At 35.6% G+C, this 25,049-nt stretch overlaps 2 protein-coding genes across 2 annotated transcripts; both read left to right on the top strand.

Annotated features, from left to right (window-relative positions):
- The first annotated feature begins 5,995 nt into the window (after positions 1 to 5,995).
- On the top strand, positions 5,996 to 8,018 carry LOC137745109 (probable aquaporin PIP2-5). Its single transcript, XM_068484990.1, has 4 exons — positions 5,996 to 6,411; positions 6,883 to 7,178; positions 7,273 to 7,413; positions 7,616 to 8,018. Exons 1-4 carry the CDS (start codon positions 6,111 to 6,113, stop codon positions 7,733 to 7,735), a joined length of 858 nt encoding a protein of 285 aa, XP_068341091.1. The 5' UTR covers positions 5,996 to 6,110; the 3' UTR covers positions 7,736 to 8,018.
- Positions 8,019 to 11,951: 3,933 nt separating this feature from the next.
- Positions 11,952 to 13,983, top strand: LOC137744944 (V-type proton ATPase subunit G1-like). Its single transcript, XM_068484764.1, has 4 exons — positions 11,952 to 12,083; positions 12,511 to 12,601; positions 13,141 to 13,241; positions 13,509 to 13,983. Exons 2-4 carry the CDS (start codon positions 12,514 to 12,516, stop codon positions 13,650 to 13,652), a joined length of 333 nt encoding a protein of 110 aa, XP_068340865.1. The 5' UTR covers positions 11,952 to 12,083; positions 12,511 to 12,513; the 3' UTR covers positions 13,653 to 13,983.
- Positions 13,984 to 25,049: the final 11,066 nt, after the last annotated feature.

Below are 25,049 nucleotides of genomic sequence, written 5' to 3'. Positions count from 1 at the left end.
GCATTTTAATTTTATTAATTATTTTTTAGGCACCGAAGTGGTGCTGGTTAATTTTGTTTTTTGAAAGCTGAGATATATATTGCAAGGGGAGAAGAAATCTCCTGAGAAGAAAACCTACAGATGCAAGTGAAAAACAAAAGGGAGACAGAAGTCAAAATCCATAGAAGGACAGAGCCTTCGACCCTATTAGCATCTCTTAGCTAGTATTACATCAATGATGAAGTTAGGCAGTTCCTCGAACCAGGAGCACTTGCAGGATGCGGATAGGGCGTAGCGGGCAAGACAGTGAGCGACCTCGTTTAGTTGGCAATGGGCGTGGGTAGAGGAAGCTCCACTCGCATGATGCTGGTTATCTGCTTCTCATACCTTGCCCTCTCAATTTCTCAACAGATAAAGCTCCTCAGTTCATTTTTTTTTTCAATTGGGTTACGTACTATCAAATTGGGTTGCAAGACATAGAAGTGTAACTGGTTTGATGGCACTTCCAAAAATACTGGGCAGGGAGTAAAAACAGACAAATATGGCTTTAGATTGGTTAACTTCAATAAGATTTCGTCTGCGAGTGACCCCTTTATATTTGCATCACAAGCACTACAAGTGTTCTATGTACAAGATCCAACAGATATTGAATGGCACGTTGCAATCAAAATGAGCCACGTTATTTCTTTGATATGTCCTCAACACATGATCATGATCTGTGCGATAGATAGGTTGTGGAACATGCAACTGGTGATAATGATAAGGTTCGAGTTAAAAGCGATGTAGACGCCCAAGACTTCGAAGAATGCCTGTAATAGCATCTCACTTTTGATTAAGGTAATAGTTATAGGAAGTATTGATTCAATGAAAGTGTTGTAGGATATGGAAAGATTTGTATATTTTGACATTCAATCTTGAACCAAGCATTGCCCTGAATATTAGTTTTTTGATTTGGTATTATATGCAATATATTAAACTGGTGTCTTTATGTGGCAACTTCAGGCAGGAAGGATGACTAGAGATGCAGTGGAGCATGGTGAATGTCATTGGCATCAATAAGTGAAAAGTTAACTATGATCCTTTTTGTGAATTTTACTTGATGTATATACTAGAAATGCCAAAGGGAAGGCATAGAACCAATTGGGTGGATTTTGTTAGTTATTAGATTGATGTACATTGGATGTGCATAGCTACATAGGTGGGATAAAATGCACTGTCATCACCCTTGGGTACTTGGTTGTGTTGGACAATATCGTTGAATGTAATATGCTTTCTTATGTAGCACAAACCTTGTTATTGATAAATCCATTGTATATAAAGTGTGGTTGGTTGGAAATGTGAATCCTTTTGCAAATTTAAATTTCATGTGAATTTTATATTAAGAACATGTGTTTTAATATAGTATAGAGCTATTACTAAAATGCATGTAATACAATTCAAAATATAACCATTTGGATAGCTGTATGTTGTAATTAACACCCACTTTGGTGCGTATATCTTCAAAGCCACTGATCCTAATATAGACACATAGGATTGGTGTGCGTATAAGTATGAATGGCACCAACGTTAGTTGCAAATCTAGCCAATGAAAAGAGGGAGAATGAGATATTTTGAATATTAGAAATAACTATAAAATATAAAAATGTTGTACTATTCATATACATACCAATGCAATATTGGTGGTGTATGTAACAATAAAGACTTCTACATAGGACATGTATTCTTATTTAGTGGCTGTTTGGTGACAATTGAGGTTTGCCACCAATGTGAGTGTCCACTCTTTATAATAGACACTAATGAAAATGATGTCTTTTAGCCAAAATTCTAATAATGAATGTAGAAGAAGGTGATGAAGTACATAATTTATTTTTTCAAATCTTACTCGTTGATATCACATTGCATGCATCTGCAGTTCGTAAATTTTTTGTAGTAAAGTTTGTCCCTCTATTATTATTGTTTGTGAGAAGTCGAAGATCAGCTAAAAACGATTGGAATTTTGGAACAAATAATGCACACACATAAATAGGAACAGGCTTTTGTTGTATGCAGGAATTAAAGCAATTTGGTGGACAGTGGAGGACACCTCATAGATTGGCCATTAAGATTCAAGGTAGATTATTTTTTATGATTGTGGGCCAAGAAACACGTTAAATCAGAATTGTTTTGTCCACATTTTCCATGTTCCTCACATGCCTTTCAGTAATAAGTGGGTGAGACTGTGAGACGTACTTTATTTGCAACTGCTGGTGTAATCTCCTTCACTCATTTTTCTCACCAACATATTATTATTATTATTGAGTACTTAATTTCACTCCAATAAAAAGCCACCTTCATCTTCATTCCCTTCACCCCAAAATCCCACAGCCCTCAATCAACAATCTACTAGAAAACCCTAATCAACAGTCTGCGACAAAACCTCATTTCTCTTCATCTCTTTCCAGAAGCAATTTGAGTAAAAAGCCACTTCTGTAACTTTCAGCTTGGAATTAAACAGCTGATCACACTGAGCAGGAAGTTAACTAAGAAGCCTTTTTGTTTGATCAATAATTGCAATGGCAAAGCAGATGCAGATGAGATTGTTGTGCTCTTGGATGGAAGTTGCACCTACAATTTTGATATCCCACAACAAGACTTCAACTTGTCCTGAATTGGAAACAATAACTGAAGAGTGGGATCTGGAGGCTGAGGAGAAAGACCTGCAGGAGTCCAAAAAATGAACATCTTCTTCTCATGTCACGGCTGTTAATATATATATATATATATATATATATATATCTTTCTTTCTTTTTTTTTCAGTTTTTGTGCGAGTTTGTAGAAGTTTCTGGACTTGGGTTGGAGTAAGATTTTGAGATCATGTCCAAACAAATTAACAATAGTTTCAATGTCATTGGCTTCCATCTTATAAGTTATGCCGTTGTTTTACAAGTTGTAATATTATGTTTAGAATTTTCGAAGGGTTTCATTCATATTAATTCATTAGATGTTGAGAGATGTAAAAGATGGGCAAGCAACACCTGATAAAAAATTTAACATTCTTGAGGGACCCTCATGACTCACAACTACTGTATGTGTGACAATTACATATGAGAAGACTGTTCCTGCAGGAGAATATGAACATAGAGTAATTAGAGAAATGTGGAGCTAGTCATTTCTCTTTCAGTATTTAATAGTTAATACTTTGCTATATTGGTTCTCTTTCTTTTGATAAAATGTAAGTAAAGCAAATAGATTGCCTGGTTAGGGTATTTTTGTCCGATACACTGTTGGTTCGGGTTCAAACACTTTTCATTTTTATAGTATAGATTAGTGTAGAATATCGTTTATAATAAAAAAGAAAAGGTGCAAGCAAAGGCATAATTGGAATTTTATCAAAAGGAATTGGCAAGGTGGATTTTCTAAAATCAACTCACTTTTGTCATCCTTTCAACCTTAAAAACAAGAAGCCTCGCTTTGAATCCAAACCCGAACAATTTAAGTTTGAGTTCATATTTTGTGTTGGCATTACATCTATATATTTAAAGATGTTATTTCATGCATGATTCAGTATAAATTCTAAAACAAATCTTAAAAACGTGTTCTAAAGGACATTACTGAAAGCTTTAAATTTAAATTTTACCAAAAAACTTTCAAGAAACTTTATTTAATGATTTGGACAAAAACAATAATAAAATGTTAAAAGACATTGCACTGGTCCAACGAGAACCTGATGCCTGAGGCGCGGTCCACACTACGAAAAAAATTTCATTGTACCGGAAATACTGAGGGCATACCATGTGTTTTTATATAAGTGGTGGGAAATTTTATTTTTTAAGTTATTAACTTTTTAACACATGTATCCCATCATTTGTATGAAAACACGTGATGTATCATCCCGTATACCGGTCACAATGAAAATTTTCTCTCACACTCCCACCAGCTTTCTGTCCTTTTCACCCTAGCTTTCTCTCATCTTTCCTCTTTCATCTCTATCTCTTCCTCTCTTTCTTTCTCCCTCTTTCTATTAAATAAAAGTTGTTGAATGATTTTGTTTAAGAAAACGTTTGTAGGAACTCTTTTCCTTAAAGCTTCCAAGAAAAAGAGATACCATTTTACACCAAAGGCTGCACCTACATAATTTGATAAAGATCCGAGATGAATAAGAAATTTTAAGAGACAACATATAGGATGTACATTATTAAAGTTTGGTTCAATAGATAATCACGTTAGGATTGTTCTATTCACACATTTCATTTTACTTCTCACACACTCTTGTTAATTTTGTTGTCATTTATCTTTTTCAATTCATTCAATCCGACAACCGAAAATTGAAAAGAATGTGTGAGAAGTGAAAATGAATGTATGTATGGCACTACTTTCACGTTAAAGTTTAAGTAGATTTATAACACTATGTCGGCAAGGAAAGTAATATTGTACAATCACGTACACACAATAGTCACAAAATCTTTGCTCTCAAAACTAAGAAACTCGAAGCTCAAAAACCATTTTTCTTTTGTTGACAAATAGTAAAATACTTACCAAGAAACTTTTATAATATGTCATTAACTCTCAATAAATCACAACGAGCTATAATTTATTATCAACATTACTATAAATATATTATTTAGTCGAACTTGAAACCTCATCGTTGCATGTAAAGATTGAATATATCTTAACTAAACCGGCCGCGAAATTTCTACAATACTGTGAAAAGTTTAACTGCCTAATCCATATGATTCTTTTCCTTTTTCTTAAATCAAAGACTTCGTGAAGTTTCTCGGTTCCGCCCGCCACTACCTGGTAAAGGACAGACGCCACCTCAATAACAAGACAAAGTTCTGGACAAGGCCTTCTTTTATCTGACACGTGTCTTAATATAAGCCATAACCTTTTTTTTTTATAGTTTTAGGTCGTAATTCTAATTTCTCTAGTTCGTCTTCTACTTAGTAATTGTATTAGGGTTTAATCAAGATAATGTTGATTAAGATCAGAATTAAACTCGTTTTCCCAAAAGAAAAAAAGAAAAAGATCAGAATTAAACTCCATTCGAATGATTAATCTGGAAACAATAATTGCTAACGGCCAGAGCAACGAAACGTGGCTGGATATGAGTGGTTGAGAGCAACAGCAGAGGGTGAGGCAGGTCTGAGTTGGAAACTTGGATGGGGTGGTGGTGAGTAGTGTTTGCATGGTCGGTGCATGAGTCACGCTTTGTCAATTTTCTCACCATACTCACAATCATAACGTAATTTTGACATCTCGTCCACATCCTCCTCCTCCTCCTCCTTCATTGGGGCGGCTGAGGCTTGCAATTGCCAAGATTATGGGCCACGTGTCACTCCGACAATGGTTCAAGATCTTAGCCAGTGGTTGATTGGTCACTTTAATAATTATCTACATTATCATCTTCTTGCTAGCTAATTGGCATAATTAAATCTTAAGCATTAGTTTTGGTTTGTGTAATCATCATGTACAATAGTTTAGGATGAATATCCAGTACGTGTGATTACACGTATCTCATAATGATTTTATGTTGTTTTTTTTTTTCTCGTTGTTCAAATTTAGGACAATTATTCACAAATCTCTGGTTATCATCAAGCATATAATGTTTTAAGGTATATAAATATATATGTTCTATTAGATATATACATGAAATAACTCGTATATACAAGTATGAGATTAGCTCCAGCATTTTGGTTTCACAAGAGTTTGAAGTTACAACATTGAGTTTACATCTCGTTTCATATTATGTCATATGTTTACTCAACTCACATCATTGTAACACAAACATGTGCATAAAATTAGAACTTACAAGTAACAATTTTGTCAAGTTTAAACAGTAATTTATCTTGTACTTCAGTAGTTAATAATTCATTATAGACCTCACTGGAATTGTCTTCAAAGAATTCAAATCAGACGCAGCCTAAAAACAAAGAAAAGAAAAAGAAAATATGTGACCTAGTTGATGGCTTGGACGGCCAACCCATCAAGTTTTATATTCCATAACTCCACTCCATTCTAATTCCACCCCCAATATAAAACCCCTCCAAACCCTCCAGTCTATGCATCACAAGCACAAACAACTGGCTCTTCCAACATCACCACCTTAAAAATAAGCTCACTTCATTTTCATCCTTCTCTCTCTCTCTCTCGCCATGGGCAAAGACATTGAAGTTGGAGGTGGGTACTCAGCCAAGGACTACCAGGACCCTCCGCCGGAGCCGTTAATCGATGCGCAGGAGCTAGGGAAGTGGTCGTTCTACAGAGCCATCATAGCTGAGTTCATTGCCACTCTCTTGTTCTTGTACGTCACTGTGCTCACTGTGATTGGATACAAGAGCCAGACTGACGCTGCCTTAAACGGAGACCAATGTGGTGGTGTTGGCATTCTTGGTATTGCTTGGGCCTTTGGTGGCATGATCTTTGTCCTTGTTTACTGCACTGCTGGCATCTCTGGTAGGTTTCATCTCAATCTTAAGCAAATTCTCTCTCTTTCTCCAACCCATTAATTATTTTCATGAATTAAGTAAAATAGGTTTAGTGAGTCATTTTTCGATCTAACTAGAACATTACATGTGCTAATGCATTGTTGCCAATCCACTTAAAGTTGTCCCCATAATGTTATCATTCGATGGATTAGTAATACCACTTCAATTACACACAAACTTTGATTTTGAATCTCTAACGCCAGTGACATTCTAACGTAATGCTATCAGTCCACTTAAATTGTAAATTCTTAAGTTTAGTCTAAGGAGTAAGGAATGATATAGATAATGAACAATAATTAGGGTTTAGATAAATAGCACCCGTTACACATTATTTGTTATAATTTGAATGAATTAGTAACACCAGATCCATTACTCACAAAAACATCTCCAAGTTAGCATCCAACTTATGGTTTACTATGATGTGCATTGTTATATGTAGGGGGTCACATAAACCCTGCAGTCACATTCGGGCTGCTTTTGGCAAGGAAGGTGTCACTAGTGAGAGCCGTATTGTACATGGTGGCTCAGTCGTTGGGAGCCATATGTGGTGTTGGGCTAGTGAAAGCCTTCCAAAGTTCTTACTATACTAAGTATGGCGGTGGAGCCAATGAGCTTGCCGATGGCTACAGCACAGGCACTGGATTGGGTGCTGAGATTGTTGGCACCTTCGTTCTTGTCTACACTGTCTTCTCTGCCACTGATCCCAAGAGAAATGCAAGAGACTCCCATGTCCCTGTAAGTATAAATTAATTTTGCATTTAGTTTCAACAAAATTGATTTTAATTTGTAATTACTAACTCTAATGATTTGTTTATGTTGATAATTGAAGGTATTGGCACCACTGCCAATTGGGTTTGCTGTGTTTATTGTTCACCTTGCCACAATCCCAATCACTGGTACTGGTATCAACCCAGCTAGAAGTCTTGGAGCTGCAGTGATCTACAACAACGACAAGGCTTGGAATGACCAAGTACACACATTTCACTTTACTCTCTTAGTTACAAACTTTTAATCAAAAATAAAACTAATAGACACTAAATAGATAATAAACTGTGAATATAACACAATTTAATACTCTTTATTGTTGTCTACTTTTTTATTTAATTTTATTTTTGATTAAAAGTTCATAACCAATTCTATTTTTTTTAATTCTAATTATTTTACTTATTCAGTGGATCTTCTGGGTTGGACCATTCATTGGAGCTGCCATTGCTGCCCTGTATCATCAATACATCTTGAGAGCAGGAGCTGTTAAAGCTCTGGGTTCTTTCAGGAGCTCCCCCAACATATGATTTCTAAGAGAACTATTGTGTGTTTCTCAATGGTCTGAGAAACTTTGGATTATTCTGAAAGCATGGAATTTGTATATTACTACTACTGTATTGGTGTTGAGGATGTCAATTGTGTTAGCTTTTGTCTATGTACAAAAGGCACTCCTTTTAAATGTGCCTTAATGTTGCATTCTGCTATGTTTTTTGTTTCTTTTTCCTTTTATAACATGATTTGAGTTTGTTATTGTGTCATCAATTACGTTTACTTAGTGATGAGTTATCAGCAAATGCATTGTGTTATTGTGTTGGCACTTCCATAGCTAAATTCCAATAGCACAACAAAGACATCTGCACAATAAGCAAAAACATATTGTCAATCAAGCAACAAAAACAAGCCCAAAAGGATAAAATAAAAGCAGAGACAGGACGCACAAACTACAAAACTTACATCACTAAACTAGGCATGATTTTTACCCAAGCCCATAAAATTCAAAACAATCAAAGCTCTAAAATAACCTAATTGGCAAAAATGAGCACTACAACCACCATTTGAAGCACCGCCATGTTGAATATAAGTCCCACATCAGGGAATTGAGAAGCACCGCCATGTTGAATATAAGTCCCACATCAGGGAATTGAGAAAATAAAGTACAATATATAAGTGTATGGTTTTACTCTTAGTAACACCGAGGTCTTTTGTGATAAAACTCAATACCTAACAATAGGTAGTTAAATTGAGACAATATTTGTGTGGCTAGGAATGACAATGGCCCCTCTCTCAATATCTAACATGGCAAAGCCAAACCACAGCAATTTTTTTTTCCAAAGGTTAGAATTTCATTATATTCGAATTGAAAGGTTGACATCAGAAGTCAAAGTATTAAACAACCACTCTGGCTCAAAACAATCCCAAACATAAAGGCCCCCCTCCCGTAAGGCGAAAGAGGCCATTAGATGTGTTGCCGTGTTACAAATATGAGGAGCAAAAATAAAATCCACTGACTGCAGCCACTTATTCACATATTGGATATCAAGAAGAACAGCTTCAATTGCAACATTTGGTTGAACCTTGCCATTAATCATATCCACAAGTCCCTTAGAATTTGATTCAATATGAACTGCATCAAATTCCATATCAACACAAGCCAACAAAGTTGCCTGCACCGCTTCTACCTCCGCCATTAAACTAGATGCACATGGAAAATTCTCCTCCCCCCGCCCCTTTAAAAATCCCTGCGAAATCCCATGCCACCCATCCATCCGGACTCCTTTACCCATACACCATCACAATTGACTTTCATAATCCCGAACGGCGGTCTCACCCAACCTGAAGGAGTCTCATTACTAACCTTATGGTGCCCATGTGCCTCATCCACCAACTGTTCACTTTGTTGCTCCGCATTTAGCTGAGAACAAAATGTAGAAATTTATGCCATTTCCTTGTGTTGTACCTGCTTCCATTTGTAGCTTTCAGGGCTTGTAAATTTCTTTCAATGGGTTAATGCCATGATTGATACTTTGGGCTAATGTCATGCCCTAATTATCTTTAAATATGCATTAACTGGTCAAATTGAACATTACAAATTGGACAAGAATACAAGGCAACCCTTTCACCATTACACACATATAAAAGTGGTCACCTTCATTTCCTTTCCACTAATAAGTGGTCTTGAGTTCGACATTCGTTTGATACCAAATTATTAGGACCGACTATTATGTGGCTTAACCTAATCCCCATCAGTTAATGTAAATATATCGTTTATTAAACAAAGTTGTCACATTCACTTAATTACTCAATACCAAAGAATAACAATCTCACACACATTCAAATGAAAATTGAATCCCATTATTTTCCCACCAATTAATACATTTCCCAATGGTAACTAATATCTCTTCTTTGATTACCTTTCTATATATTATATGCCACTCTCCAAAATCTCCACAATCTAGCAAAGACTTTCTACATTCTCTAAAACCCTAATCTCCAAAACCATGGAAATATCTGAGTTCTCCAAAATATGCATGATCTGTATCACATTGCTCTCTTTGCCAATGGCTTCACAACAATCCCCACAAAGCTTACTCACATATGACACCATCCCTACAGATGATGAGACGATTTCCCTAGCTGCTGCTCAATCTCCATCACAATCTTCTTACCCCGAAAGCCTCTCTCCTGAAGCCAGAGGCTATTTGGCCTCTTCAACAGATCCAGATGAATACAATCCACCACCACCACCACCACAACCTTACATTGACACATTTGCCCCTGAATCTCAAAACAACCAGCTTCTCTCTCCAGACTACTCTACTTCCCCTTCCCCCGTTTACTTCCAAGATTACCCTTATGCTCCTTCATACATTAAAGTTCAGGCTCCTGAAAGTTACTATGGCTACAGTCCAATTCAAGCTCCAATTTCCGCCACTGTCTTCTGAAACGGGATCTTCTCGATTTTTGGATACTAATGATTTGACTTCTCCTCCAAACTTGGCTCCTCAGCCTTATTGGCTTCCAACTACAGAGCTGAGGATAAGAGTGGTGAGCTTGATGAGCTAGAATCTGATGAAGCTTATAACTCTCTGACCAGAATAAGAACAGATCAACAATGGCGGGTTTTGTGCTTAGGGCCATTTGCTTGGTTGGATTGGCAGGTTTTGTGTACAAGAAGAAGAAGAATATTAAGTCAAAAGCAGATTATGAGTAAAAATTGGCTAAGAGAGAGGATCTCTGAACCTCTCTGCCAATTCCTTCTTTGATTTTGGAGGTTTTGTGAAAAATTTGTAAAGGGGTCTTCTTAAGATAGTTTTAAGTTTTTAAAAAGTAGGATAATGTATTGATACTAGAAAACATTCACTTAAATCAAAACAAAGTCAATTAGTACTACAGTCTAGTCGTATTCCTCTTCACTTGTAAGTGAAAGTACCTATGTTCAATTTTCGCCAAAGGCGAATTTAAACCACATTATTATTAGTCCATTGTTAGGCTTAGCCCACTCCCCCACCCTCTTAGCGTAGATAATATTGTTTATTAAAAAAAAAAAAAATCAAAACAAACTTTACCACTCATTGATTGCATATTTACAAATGCCCTCAATGATAGGTAAAAAGAGCTACAAATATAACCTTCACTAAATAATCAAAAACAATTTTATCTTAAATAACCAAACGCGAAAATAAAAACATCAGACCTCTAACTTTAAAGTTCACTTGAATATATAACGTTGTTATATTATAAAATTAAGAAACTGTCGTTTTTCAAGGTATTATTATTAACACTCAAAATATCTAATTGTACTCCAAGTTTTTATTTTTAGAAAGAAAAAGAAATATTCTTATAAGGAGTGCAGAATGCGGTTTAAAGTGCTAACAAAAATAATATTTTAAATATGGAACATTATTACATGATGTTAGATGGCAAAAATTTAGGGACCCTTCCAAATTTGAGATCCTGTGTGACTGCACTTTTCGCTCCCCCTCAATGCTCCCTCTGCTCTCTGCCTAACTTGGTTTCACCTACACTCAATTGCGTACACTTTTCGTATATAGACATATACATAAATTCTTTATGCAAGACATTTGTTCTACATCGGAACTCATAGTTGATCAAGTTTTGTAATCGAACAGTTTTCCTGGTAATTTTATTACTTTGCTTAGCTGTTCCTCGGGTATTTGCATGTATATTAGTCTATTATTGTAATGAACTATGTAATGAAATCTAGCCATGCTTAATGCGGTAAAGCATTTACACCAACTTATGAAGAAAAACCCTAAAAGGTGTTGAGAATTAATCACAGATTGATGAGAGACCTTGCATGGACTTACAAAAGGTTGGGCTGCTCCCTATATTGTCAATTGGTTTTATTGTAGGACCTCAACTTTCTTCATGATATGAAAGCAAGTTGTCTCTCGTGTGAAGTCCAATGGCCACATGTGTAACATGTTACCCGATTTATGTTGGTCACGTGTTAAACTTGAAAATTCGTCACACTTGAAGGGACGTGTTGGTGTTAAAAATAAATCTCATATTAATAAAAAAAACATATTACCAGTTAATTTTACAATGAAATCTTAATTTTCAACTAAATTTTCTTCAAAAGGTTCACGTTGTGCAGCCATAAAATTGGAACTTTTACTTGACCAAAAAGGACTTGGAGATTAGATGTACACGTGTACAGCTCAGATAAGCCCAGAAGCCCAATTCTATTGTGAATCGCATTAACGTCACCGTTTGGATGCGGGAACAAGGTCTGTCGCCGTCATCTCCGTTTATACATATCGCATCTGTGTCCCCGCCTTCTTCTGAATCTTTCACTTCCACTTCTCAAACCGACGCTGTCTCTCTCTCTCTCTCCACTTTCTCTCTCTAAAGGTACTGACTTTGCGTTACTCTGTCTGTATTTGCTTTATGTGAGTGAAATTGCTTTGATCTATTTATGTGTAATTTACTTCAGTTTCTTGAATTCTTATGAGAAATTTGAAAAATTGTGGTACTTTGAGCTCCGATCTGTTTGAAGTTACTGTGAATTGAATCACTTATTCAGTATACTGGTCTGATAACTGGATCTATGTATTTGCATCCAGATCGATTAATTATTATGTGTAAATGTATGAATTGGGTAATCAGAAGGGGAAAGGAATATTTTTTTCTGAGAGGAACAATTTTAGTGTGCAATTACTGTTTTGATGTGGCATTCGTGGCTCAAATTTATGATTTTCACGATTTTGTTATATTTTGTTTGAGTTTTTGTAAATTGGGTTTTGTTCAGTGTCTTAATCAACTGTAGTTTTTTTTCCAGAAAATGGCATCCAATAGGGGTCAAGGTGGAATTCAGCAGTTGCTTGCTGCAGAGCAAGAAGCTCAGCACATCGTCAATGCCGCCCGAAGTGGTAATTTTTCGTTTAGTTTTACTTTCACATTGGTCCCTCTTGTATATTGATCGGTTAGGTGTTTGTTTCTGCCCTTAATTCAGATGCTTGATGTGTGAATTTCTGGATTTTCATCTTGCAAACAGAATTGTTTGCAGTGTATATTTACTGGACTCTTGCAAAATTGTGTGAAAAGATGAGTTCTTGATTTTAATTGGAAAGCAATTTTTATTTTCTAAACAGTGATATATTGTGTTGTCAAGATATGAATCGAGACCATTATTTGGGTGAATGATGTATGAATGTGCAGTCCTAATATGCTCATTGAATTTCTTATAATTATTTAAAATACCCCGACAACTGTAAATTTTATAGAAAAACACCAAGAGCTCAATTGGAGGAAAAAAATCCTCACCTATGCCTGAGGTATTGAGTTTGAAGTGTTTTTCTCTAAAGTCTGATGTCATAAAGTGCTTAGATTTGAGAAGTCCTAAAGTTTACACCAAAAAATAGCTTTTTCAGTTGTTTTCTAAGTGCTTTGCTGTTTGATCTTCTGTTAGCTAAAATGGCTAGACTGAAGCAAGCCAAAGATGAGGCTGAGAGGGAGATTGCTGAATACCGTGCCCATGTGGAGTCGGAGTTCCAGAAGAAAGTTCAAGCGGTATGTATATGTTGGTGAAACCTATAAGTTCAATGTTCATTTGGCCAATGTCATTTTCTTGTGTTTCTTGCAATTCCTAGAAAACGCTTGGACATACGGTCGGTGTCTTCCCCTTCCCCCCCCCCCCCCCCCCCCCCCCCCCCCCCCCTCTTCTTCTTCTCCTCTCCCCTCTCTTCAGTTTTTATTATCACGAAGCTATTCCTAGACACTTGTTACATTTGTACTAATTACGGCATTTCCCCATGCTCTCATATGGTGACCAAGCAGAGCAGTGGAGATTCTGGTGCTAATGTGAAGCGTCTTGAATATGAAACTGCGGAAAAGATCAATCACCTATCAACAGAGGGCTCTAGGATTTCGAGTGAGGTGGTGCAAATGCTCCTGAAGCAGGTGACGACAGTGAGAAACTAATCCCATTGGTGATAAATTGTAATTTCAAACTCTTTGCAAGGATTTTATTCTTGTGCCTGATTCATCCTAGGACTTGTGTTTTTGTTGGTATCCTCGTATCGGTTATTTAGTAAGTTGTGGAGCATTTTGTTCAGAAAATAAGCTTAATGTGTATCATTTTCGGAAGAAAAAAATAATGTTGCAGAAATTGTTGGGCCAATTGAGTGAAACTTGGTACTAGTTACATTGTATCCTGTTTTAGTCAGTGGAATAGGGCTTCATTTGGCACCATTCATGTAAAACTTATCAAGTTTTTCGAGGAGTGGAATGCAATTTTAACAATTGTTATGAAGTTCGGCTGCAAGTCTCTTTTGAACAATTGATTCGGGGATTTGATTTTGTACTGGAGTTTCGTTTCAAAGAATTCAGAACTGGATTCATCTAAGATTTTCAACGACACGGTACTGTATGTGGTTAGCTCATCTCAGTTTCTGAAGAGACTTGGCTGATCAGCCGGTTATTGGGAACGGTAAGGTTGTAAGGTTCCTGGGAAACGATATTCGTGGCGTCTGAAACCTCATGGTGACATCCGCTAACGAGGGAGCCATACGGAGAGGCTACTTATATTTTATATGTTTATCTATATTTGTGCGTCGGGTTAATTACACTAACACTTGTGAGGTTTATCGAGTTTTTACAAAACCCTCTCACGTTTGAAATATTACACAAACACCCCTTCAAGTTTTAATTCACTTTCACATAGATCCTTCACTCAAAATTCTACTAACAAATTTGACAACTTTACCCTTATAATTAATTACATAAACAATAAAAAAAGTCTTTATAAATATATATAGAAAAAAAATATTAAAAATATAAATAAAACATTAAAAATAGAAAAACCACCGCTCCATGAAATCTCCTCCCTTCGATACCATTGCAAGTTTTTCAACCCTAGCCACCCTCGGACCCTCCTCTGTGTTTTCCCAAAACCACCACACAAACCACCACACAAACCACCACTCCAACTTTAACGACAATTTTTTTTTTTTTTTTTTTTTAACTTCAACAACAAATTCAAATTCTAAAAAATGAAGAACAACCACCCCTCGCCGACAAAGCTAATATAATGGGATAAGAAGGCGTCGACAATCCAGCGAATAAAGCCAGTCTTGCATCGTGGGTAAAATTAGATTGTGGTCAGCCACTGTGCATCATTTAGTCGTTGCGGATCAGATCGATTCATTTTAGACCATCACATTTGCATTGTGGATTCTGATTTGCTGTGGTCAACTGCGTTCGTACCCGTTTTCCCAATTTTCAGATCCAACACTCTAACATCTCTTAATTTAACTCCATCTTCCATTTACACCTCATCTCTCCCTCTCCTCATCTCTCTCTAAATCTGTTCGAAATTTTTGTTGGATTCTTTTGGAACGTTGTTTAAACGTTTAAGTTTGATGATTTCATATGGCGCGAAGTGTGCAGTGGGTATAACATAAGGTAGAACTAAACATAGATGTAAAACTTTTAGAAACTAAACTGTATAAAAATTTAGAGTTCAAAGAGAATAAATATTTTGTGCAAGGTAATTGGGTCGCAGCCTCCACTTTGTGATGAAGAACTACAACAACAGTAATTTGCTTGATCTTCACCCCGTTATCAAGCATTAAATATTTTGTGACAATTCTTAATGTTTAATTTATTTTTAATATTTTCATATTTTATATATAATTGTAAAGATTTCTTTATTGTTAATTAAGTAATTAGGGTCACTTAGTACTACGGTCTAGGAGTATTCCTCTTCGTTTGTAAGTGAGAAGTCTTAGGTCCATTCTCGCTAACGGCGAATTTGAACCACATTATTGATAGTCCATTGTGAGGATAAGTCTACCCCCTCCCTTTTAGTGTAGATAATATCGTTTGTTCAAAAAAAAAAAAAAGTAATTAGTTATAAGGGTAAAGTTGTCAATTTATTAGAAGAATTTTGACTGAAGGGGTTATGTGAAAGTGAATTAAAACGTGAAGGGGTGGTATTGTAATATCTCAAACATGGGGGGGGTTTAGTGAAAACTCGATAAACCTCATAAGGTGTTGGTGTAGTTAACCCTTTGTGCATCATTAATCTAGTCTTGTCATTTTATTTTAATAGATAACAAGGAATAAGTATTAATTATTGTCAATTACACGTTTTTATTGAAATGTTTTTCAAATTATTTAGGTAGAGTAGTTGTTACGATAAATTTATTTTATATTTTATATTTTTAGATAACAAGGAATAAGTATTAATTATTGTCAATTACATGTTTTTATTAAAATGTTTTTAAATTAGAGTGTTGCAACTCCCCCTCTCATGTTTTATTTTCCCACCCACTTCAATAAATATTCTTGTTTACAAATTTATCCTTTTGCAAAATGACTTTGAAGGACCTAAAGTAAGACCTTAAAAAAATCCATCTATAAATAATATAAATTCAATTTAAATTTATATAAAGAAGAAGTTTAGAAGAAAAAAAAAAGGAAGAATACTAGCAAAACCCTACCCAGATCGTCCCCTACATCCCCTTCCATTCTTTTTCTTCTTCTTCTTCCATATCCACTAGGACGACCACTGCTCAGTATTGGTGCTTCCCACCGCACAAGCGACAACTTCTCTCGTTCAAATCCAACCCACAACAACCCTCACCAGATGGGATCCAAAGTGAAATTTTCAAAAAGCTGTGAGATCTCAAGCTTTCCCTTGATATCACCGAAAAAAATTCCATTGATAAGGAGTAATAGAACCGGAGATAAGAAACTAGGCACAGTAGCACTCTTAAATTTTTTAGGTCAAGTAGTTGTTACTATAAATTTACCTATACGTTATAGCTTTGTTCATTTGTGATTGAGATTAACAAGTGTTTGATTTCATTAACTGTTGAAAATGCTGATGGGTAGTGAATGCCCACAGTATTTTGGTGGAGTTTTTCAATGCCCTCACAGATTGGCTTTTAACATTTGCATTATGTATAACTAAACATATACAATCTCAATTCCCATAACAGTTTGGAAACTGATTTTGGGAATTCAGAATATCATTTTGTCAAAAAGTGTTTTGTAAATTTCCAATGTAGTAATACGAGTGACTCTATAAATAGAGCACTCAACTGCAATCAAATGTTACAGAAAAATATATGAAGAAGAGAACGAAAGAAAAATATCAGTAACATCATCTATTCCTCTGCCTTTTATTTGTTATCCTCTTGTGCTATATTTTTAATGTGACATTTAACATCTACCTTGCACCTACCATTAAAAAAGTTATCTCTGTAACTTTGACCTATTTATAACATTAACTACTTTATAGTCATTGTTTCGATGTAATAAATTTTTTGTCTTTTTAAATAAGTGGTGTGCTTCTGCTTTTCTACATTTTTTATATGCCACTATGCAAAAGGTCAATTTTCTTTTTCTGCTAGTGAAATGATATTATGCATTAGTTATATCTGTTTGGTTTTATTTTTTTATAGTTATTGATATTGTTAGTGTGCATTTGGTTTGTTTTGTTGGGGGTATAGATTTAGTTGAAATAGTATTTATTTTTATTAGTGTTTTTCTTCCCCTTATAGCTATCAGTTTCATGTTGTTTGACAAACATGTACAACGAGAGAGTTTCTGATTAGTCTATATGATGTAAAAGTATTTGATTAAAGAAAGTAAAAACATAACTGCAAGCTTTGTTTTAGTTTGGCTTTTTTTATTAATTTGTTAAACTTAGTTTTATCAAGAGGCCAATTTTAGCTGGAATATTTTCACTGAAGTTGATAGATTGAAGTTGGAAAGAGACAATTTCAGTCCAAATGGAGATTAGAGAAGGCTAAATTCGACTAATATTTAAATTTTGCTCATGATATAATGCATGAATTCTGTAGGTTTAAAGCATGTTTAAGATCCTATACTACGACCCAACTTCAAATATTTGGTATAAATTTTCATAATTTTGGAATGAATGGTATATTGTCAAATGGACTATTTCAGGATGTTTAAACATGTCTTACTCTAGGGCATGCTTACAGTTTATTGTAACGGAAAGGAAAGATTTATATATTTTTTTTCATTTCTTATGCAAGTGATTATTCTTATATTTATGAGTCTGGATAATAATTTCAATGTCAAACATCTATATGTGTTTAACATTTTTCTATTTGAATTTTTGGTTGATTAACTGTGTTAATTTGACAATAATAAACCGGTGGTGTAAGTGATAGTTTTAATGTAGTCACTAGTAGAAAAAACAGCTTGCATGAGGAGATTTTGCACGATGAAATTTTGTTTCGTAGCTTAAGTGGCACCTGCGCGACAAAAAAATATATTTATCGTGCAAAAATGGTAGGAAAGGGAAAAAAAAAATATGCGATGAAAGTATTCGTCGCGCAAGAATACTTCGCGCGAAGAATACTTATTATCGTCGCGCAAGAAAACGCGGTAAAATTTTTTTTGCCACCAAATGTTTTTGCAACGAAAATTCCACATATTCATCACGCAAAGTTTCACTGAAATGGTCAAATGCCTTCCAACCGCTCCCATTTACTGCGCATTTACAATGCGTTTTGAGCGATGAAGTGGTTCGTCGCGCAAAATGTTTTGAGTGCTATATAAACATAATTTCAAAACCCTAATTTTCACATTTTGTTTCAAAGGTAATGGCCAATTCGGGAGAAGGCTCTCACGAAAGGAAAGTTGTATTGCGAGTAGAGAGGTACCAACGTAAGCAAATGCCCTACTTTGAAGACAAAAGTATGGCTGATGCGTATGCCGAACTTAGGTTTGATATTGAGGGTTTGATGCAGAGGGAATGTTCTACCAAGTTTGAGTCTTAGAAAAATGAGCCTAAGGAGTTGAAGAAGTCCATGCTGGGGGAGTTATCAGTAAGTTTGTATTAAATAATGTATAATTATTTTTGTTAAAAATTAGTATTTTTTTTTAAATTACTAATTTATTGTTATTGGCATTAATGTCGGTTCATTTGGATGTTGATGAACCCGATGAGAAGCAGTAGAAGTATCTAGATGACCTTTTCAAGAAGTATTTTCAGCAATGGAAGTTTGATGTGCTGCAGGATGCAGAGCGAGGTACTGCTGCCCCGAAGGAGAACGATTGAGGTTGAATTGTATTTTTTTTTATGAAATAAGATTTTTAGGACTTTATATTTGATTTTAATTAATAAATTTATGTTATGTGGATGACTATTAATATTTACATTAATTGTAATATGTATTTGAGATAATAAATTAGTTTTGTTAATTAATTTGGTAATGTTTAATTAGGTTTGAGTTTTTTTATTTAGATTAAAATAAAAATTTACATTTGATAAAAAGAAAACGGAAAAAAATAAAAAATATGCATTTTGCGCGACGAAAATAGTATTCGTCGCGCAACTTGTTTACATTAATAGATTACAAAGTAAACGGAAAAAAAAATGTAGATTTGTGCGACGAATGATATATTAGTCGTGCAAAGTGTATTTGTGTGACAAACACATTATTCGTCGCATAAAATCATTCGTCCAAAAGTTAACTTTATAATCTAGATTCAGCTACAAAGGCAGAACTACAGTAAAATGCAGATCAGCCTCTGCATTCCTCCCCTTCATTTTTCTTCAATCTGGCATCCATCACCTTCATTTTCTCTTAATTCATCATCTAATACTTCTTCCATCTTCTTTTCTAGGTTGATTGAGCTATCTCAGTGTGTCTGGTAAATGTTTTTTTTTTTTTTTTTTTTTGTTAAGGTAAAAGTATTAATGTAAATTCATACTAACACCATGAAATTTGTTATCTATAGGGATATTGTGTGTAATTAGCGATTGGTGGAGAACGATTTAGAAGGTATTTTCTTCGTTTTATTTTTTAAAAAATTAATTAAATTATGTTGAAATTACGTTGCTATGTTTATATTGTGTTGTGAAATTATATTTATATTATATTGTTAAATTTCTACGTGACGTACAAATATGTATTGTGATGAACAAAGTTAATTGTAATTAACTTTGTACTTGTTTTTTTTTTTTTTTTTTTCAGTAAAACTTAGTTTCTCATTTGAGGATTAGTTGGATTTCGCGCATAGATGTGAAAGCATGACTACAGTCCAATTAATTCTTAAATTGTCCCATTATTTAGACAGTTTGAAAATGCACAGTTATGGTTTGTAGTTTATGATTGAAGGATTAGATTTCGGTTATGGGGATTTCGGTGTCACCTATGTACGTTCTTCGGGTGGCACATAGGTATTTCATATCTACTTCATCTATCTGAAGAATTGTACCGAGATGCTACCGAAATTCCTCCACGTCGAAATCTAATTTGATGTAGCAGTAAATTACGTGACATAACTTTGCATTCCCGAATGGGATAGGGCCCTTACCGGAGGCATAAGGTGACAATATCATTTGTATGAAGTTGTTGTGATTGTTGCACTGTTATTGTGGTTGCATGAATTATGGACAAAATGTGGATACAAAACCCGAATAGATGCGTGGATGAATACTTGGATGGAATCGAGGATTTTATTGACTTTGCACATACACACAACCCAGGTGCAACTAGAATCCGGTGTCCTTGTAGAAGGTGTAACAACAATTTAAGGGACACAATTGAAAATGTTCGATTTCATTTAGTAAGGAATGGAATGGTTGAGACCTATAATACTTGGAACCATCATGGGGAACAAGTAGACAATACTTTGTCTTCAAACACTACAAGAGTGGGCAATGTTGAACCTATTGTGGATCCTAATGAACAAGTGATGGATATTATAAATGATGTTTTTCCATTTGCATCGACAAACTCCAATCAGGAAGGGGAAGATGACGTGCCTACACCAATGGACAGTGCAGAGTTCGAACAATATGAAAAACTATTAAAAAATGCCAACCAAGAGTTATACCTGAGGTGCGAGAGCTTTTCGGCTCTAACGGCCATTGTGGAACTAATACACAGAAAAATAAAGTACCGTATGTCAAACCAGTGTTTTGATTACTTTTTGGGGGTTTTCAAGAGAATGCTTCTAAAGGACAATTGTTTGCCAAAAGACCATAGATATGTGCAAAAGGTGTTAAATGGTCTAGGATTGGGTTATGAAAAAATTCACGCTTGCAAAAACAATTGTATTTTATTCTACAAAGAGAATAAAGCATTGGATAAATGTCTTGTATGCAACTAGTCGAGGTTCAGAATGACATCTCGAAATAAAATGACTAAAATCCCACAAAAAGTCATATGTTATTTGCCTTTAAAACCTAGGTTGCAACGATTGCATATGTCAACGCATACTGCCACCAACATGAGATGGCATAAGGAAAAACGGTTAGACGACGATGTGATGAGGCATCTTGTTGATGGGGAGGCATGGAAAGAGTTCGATCGAACGTTCCCCGAGTTTGATGTTAATCCCTGAAATATTAGATTGGGACTTGCCACTGACGGATTCAATATGTTCGGGGTTATAAACCAACACCACAACACTTAATCGATTTTCGTATTTCCATATAATTTACCGCCTTGGAAATGCTTGAAAAAAAAACATGATGATGACTCTTTTTATAATTGAGGATCCTGGTAAGTTAATCGATATTTATTTAAGGCCGTTGGTTGATGAGCTAAAGGATTTATGGACAAACAGTGTGCGCACGTACGATAAGTGTACTAGGAAGATGTTCACTTTGCAAGCAGCAGTTATGTGGATTGTGAATGATTTTCTCGCATATGCAATGGCTTCTGGGTGGAGCACTAGGGGGTTATATGACATGCGATGTATACAAGGATGATATAACATCTGGTTGGCACGCCAAAAAAGTTTGTTACCTTGGTCATTGGAGATGGTTGCCATGGGACCACGAGTAGCGGGAAAAGGATAAACAGTTCGACAGAAAAACAAAGCATCGCCTCAGACCTAGAGAATGGTCCGGTGATCAGATTTTGGAACAACTTAACCGTTTGGATTTTGCTCCATTTGGGAAAACAATGAGTAGGACCAGACTTTCTATACATATGAACTGGACGCACAAGTCTATATTTTTTGAGCTCACGTAATGGTGGAAACTAAAATTGAGACACAACCTCGACGTTATGCATGTTGAGAAAAATGTATTTGACACATTGGTGGGCACCATTCTAGATATCGAGGGCAAGACAAAGAACGCGATCAAAGCTCGTCTTGATTTGGAAAGAATGGGCATATGGAGTGGTTTATGGATGAATAGGGACAATGATAAAGCCAGAAAGGATCTTGTGTTTTTTTCCATGAAACCGAATGACAAAAAAAAGTTTTCAAAGTTTGTATTGTCTGTAAAGTTTCTCGATGGGTGTGCTTCTAATATCGCGCATTATGTGAATGTTAACGAAGGTAAATTTGCTAGACTAAAGAGCCATGACTTCCATGTGGTTATGCAACGCCTAATTGCTGTGGGTATTTGACACTTATTGCCGAAAGATGTTATGTAGCCAATCATGTTGTTGTCTGGATTTTTTTCCCAACTGACGGCAAGAACGTTGCGAAAGACGGACGTTAATCAATTACGCTATGACATTGTCCAAGTCTTATGCAAGTTTGAGATGATATTCCCTCCAGCTTTCTTTGCAAGTATGATCCACGTGATGGTTTACTTACCGAAAGAGGCATTGCTTGTTGGTCCTGTCAACTATCACTGGATGTATCTAATACAAAGGTATATAATCTTCATCATTTGTTTATTCATCATTAACCCACGCTTACTAATTTGTATCGTATCGTTTTATTTTTCTGGAAGAGGCATTGCTTGTAGATGTCACAGCTTATTAAAAATCGTAAGGCGGTGACGACTGCACCCAGTTTGATTCCATCACCTCTTACTTGAGCCGCCACTGCTCTAGTACAAATGGACCCCAGGCGGTTAATCTGGTTAGTCCTCGGGTCTCCCAGGCGCCGGCATCATCAACCTCTTCAGTGGTGCTACCTATTAGCACCAGACGTGGTCACCACCGCCCCTGCACGCTCGACACAACATCGACATCCACTACTGATGCCTCGGGGTCACAACATTGTAAAGTTAAATAACTCCCTTTATTGCCTTGTGAATTTAATTATTCATATATTAAGTGCAATAAAAAAATTTACATACTGCAACTGTGCATTAGGTCCAAATTTGGCTTATTCAACTGTTGTGATTGTTGTTGGATATCATATATTATTCATTACAATGTCCAGGGTTTGGGAATTGTTATAACTTTAGGGGAGATTGTGAGATCCCGTATTTTAAAAATAAATATTTATTTAGAGTTTTAGATGCCAATTTTATTGGTAATTAATGGTGCAACATGGAACCTGGAAGTGGCAAGGGTGGATATGTTTAAGTGCTTAGTCACTTATATTTCTTACACGTGGGATTATAGGTTTGATGAATAAGCAGTATAGGTTGCTTAGTCTTCATCAAGAAGTGGTTGTGTGGAAAGATTTTAGGACACCAGTTTATCTTTGCCTTTGAGATCGCCAAAACCATCCAATTGCAACTAAGTTGTTGCCGGCTTCCCCAACCTATAAATAGGAGCTTTGCTCCATATTTTTTTTTTTTTTGGAAATAAGGTAGCATGCAGAGCATGCAAAGTGTTGGTGTTCACGTAGAAAGAAAGAGAGTTTAGAGTTGGAGTTAGATGGGTTGATCTTGTTAGGTGGGTTGTCTTGCCAAGGTTCTAATAATTGAGGTGAGTGGTTTATATAATGTGTTGCAAATTATTTTTTATTTTCTGATAAATGAAAACCACAAACTATTGTGGGTTTTACCTATTTATAAATCTCTATCTATTTGAAGTCAAGCATGTTGGATTTTGTGTAAATGTTTTATGATGGGATATATATTGTATATGAAATTACTTGAGATGTTCATGGAGCATGAGAACTTTAGTGTTGCATTAATCAAAGGGATAAATGTAAACTGCACATGGGGACATTAGGGCAGATGGCTATTAAGGGTCACATGGTGAGTTACAATTTATGAAGGATATAATGGACACGTAAAGGGATGATGTGATATGTAATTATGTTGCAAAAGATTTGATATTATTATCCTATTTTATAGTGTGATTAAAATGGCAAGCTTGACTGGCATATTACATACTCTACTCATTGAGCGACGGTGGTTGTTGCTCACCCCTTACCTATTATTTTACATATACTCAAGTGATAGACGAGCTGAGGTTGTGTTAGATAAGAGTTTTAAGGATTTTAGTTTATTACTTTTGTACACCCTGTAAGGATTTTGGAGTTATTTTAATAAGAGGAGTTTATTTTTCCAACCCATATCAATGTCTTTTTATTTATTGAGCTTTTAACTCATGTTTCAGATTCGAATTTGAGTTTTTATTGCCGACCCGGGTTCGGGGCGTGACAGAGGTTCTGCCAAAATTTCAGTATAATTTGTAGTGTTTGTTTGACTGTTTTTTTTTTTTTCAGCAAAGAAAAATACCTGGGGACCTTGTCCTTAGTTGAAGATGGCGAAAGCCACCCGAGTGACCAACGGACATATCACGATTGCATACAACTATCGACATCGGGCCGCACCAACGCTGGAGCAGCATAGTGCAATGGCATTGCTCACATCGTTCGTACCTATTGCCCTACACAATGTAAGTCTTGGAAGGCAATGCCATATGAGGTGAGGACGAAGGTGAGCACTTATTTATCGATAAGTATCCTACCTTTTTATTGCTTTTCCTTTAAATTTTATATATTTATGTTACTTAATGTATGTAATTAATTTATTACATTGCAGAAAAACTACAATTTCGAGGACATCAATGACAATATGTTGGCGTACGTCAACAGGCTCTTCGCTGAACAGTACAAGCAGTGGAAGAGCGACTTGCACCAATATTTTCAGACATTTGATGATCCACAAATCGCTCTTGAGGAGGGTTGCCAGAAGGAGTTTGAGGACTAGGAAGATAATTGGGTTTGGCTCTGCAGTCATTTTCAAGAGCCCGGTTATGTGGTACGTTTTTTATATTAAGTCTAAAAGTATTATACATTTGTTACTAATGTTTATTGATTTTTTTATATTTCATTTAAATTAGAACTAATACGTTTATTTTTTGTATAACAAAAGTAGGCGAAAGCCAACAAGATCAATCAGGATAAGAAGACTCTTCTCCACCATTCGGGTTTGAGGCCCTTCTCATATAGGATGGAGGCGCGGCAACAAGTAATAATAAAGCTTTTCATATTCAAATTTTAATACGTCGGTAATATTTTTTTTTCGTACTAATATTTTTCTTATCTTGTTCTATTCAGGGGGGGTTCAAAATTCTCGGAGATCGATGTCTTTGGAGACGTTTATGTTCGACCTAGGGATGAGTTGGCCGAGTCCCTTCATGTAAGTATTTTTCAATTGTAATTACTATCTTATGC

The sequence above is a fragment of the Pyrus communis genome, chromosome 9 (assembly GCF_963583255.1).
Source record: "Pyrus communis chromosome 9, drPyrComm1.1, whole genome shotgun sequence".
NCBI classification, from domain to species: Eukaryota; Viridiplantae; Streptophyta; class Magnoliopsida; order Rosales; family Rosaceae; genus Pyrus; species Pyrus communis.
Note: the sequence above shows the minus strand (reverse complement) of the source record. Positions and strands in the feature narration are given on the sequence as shown.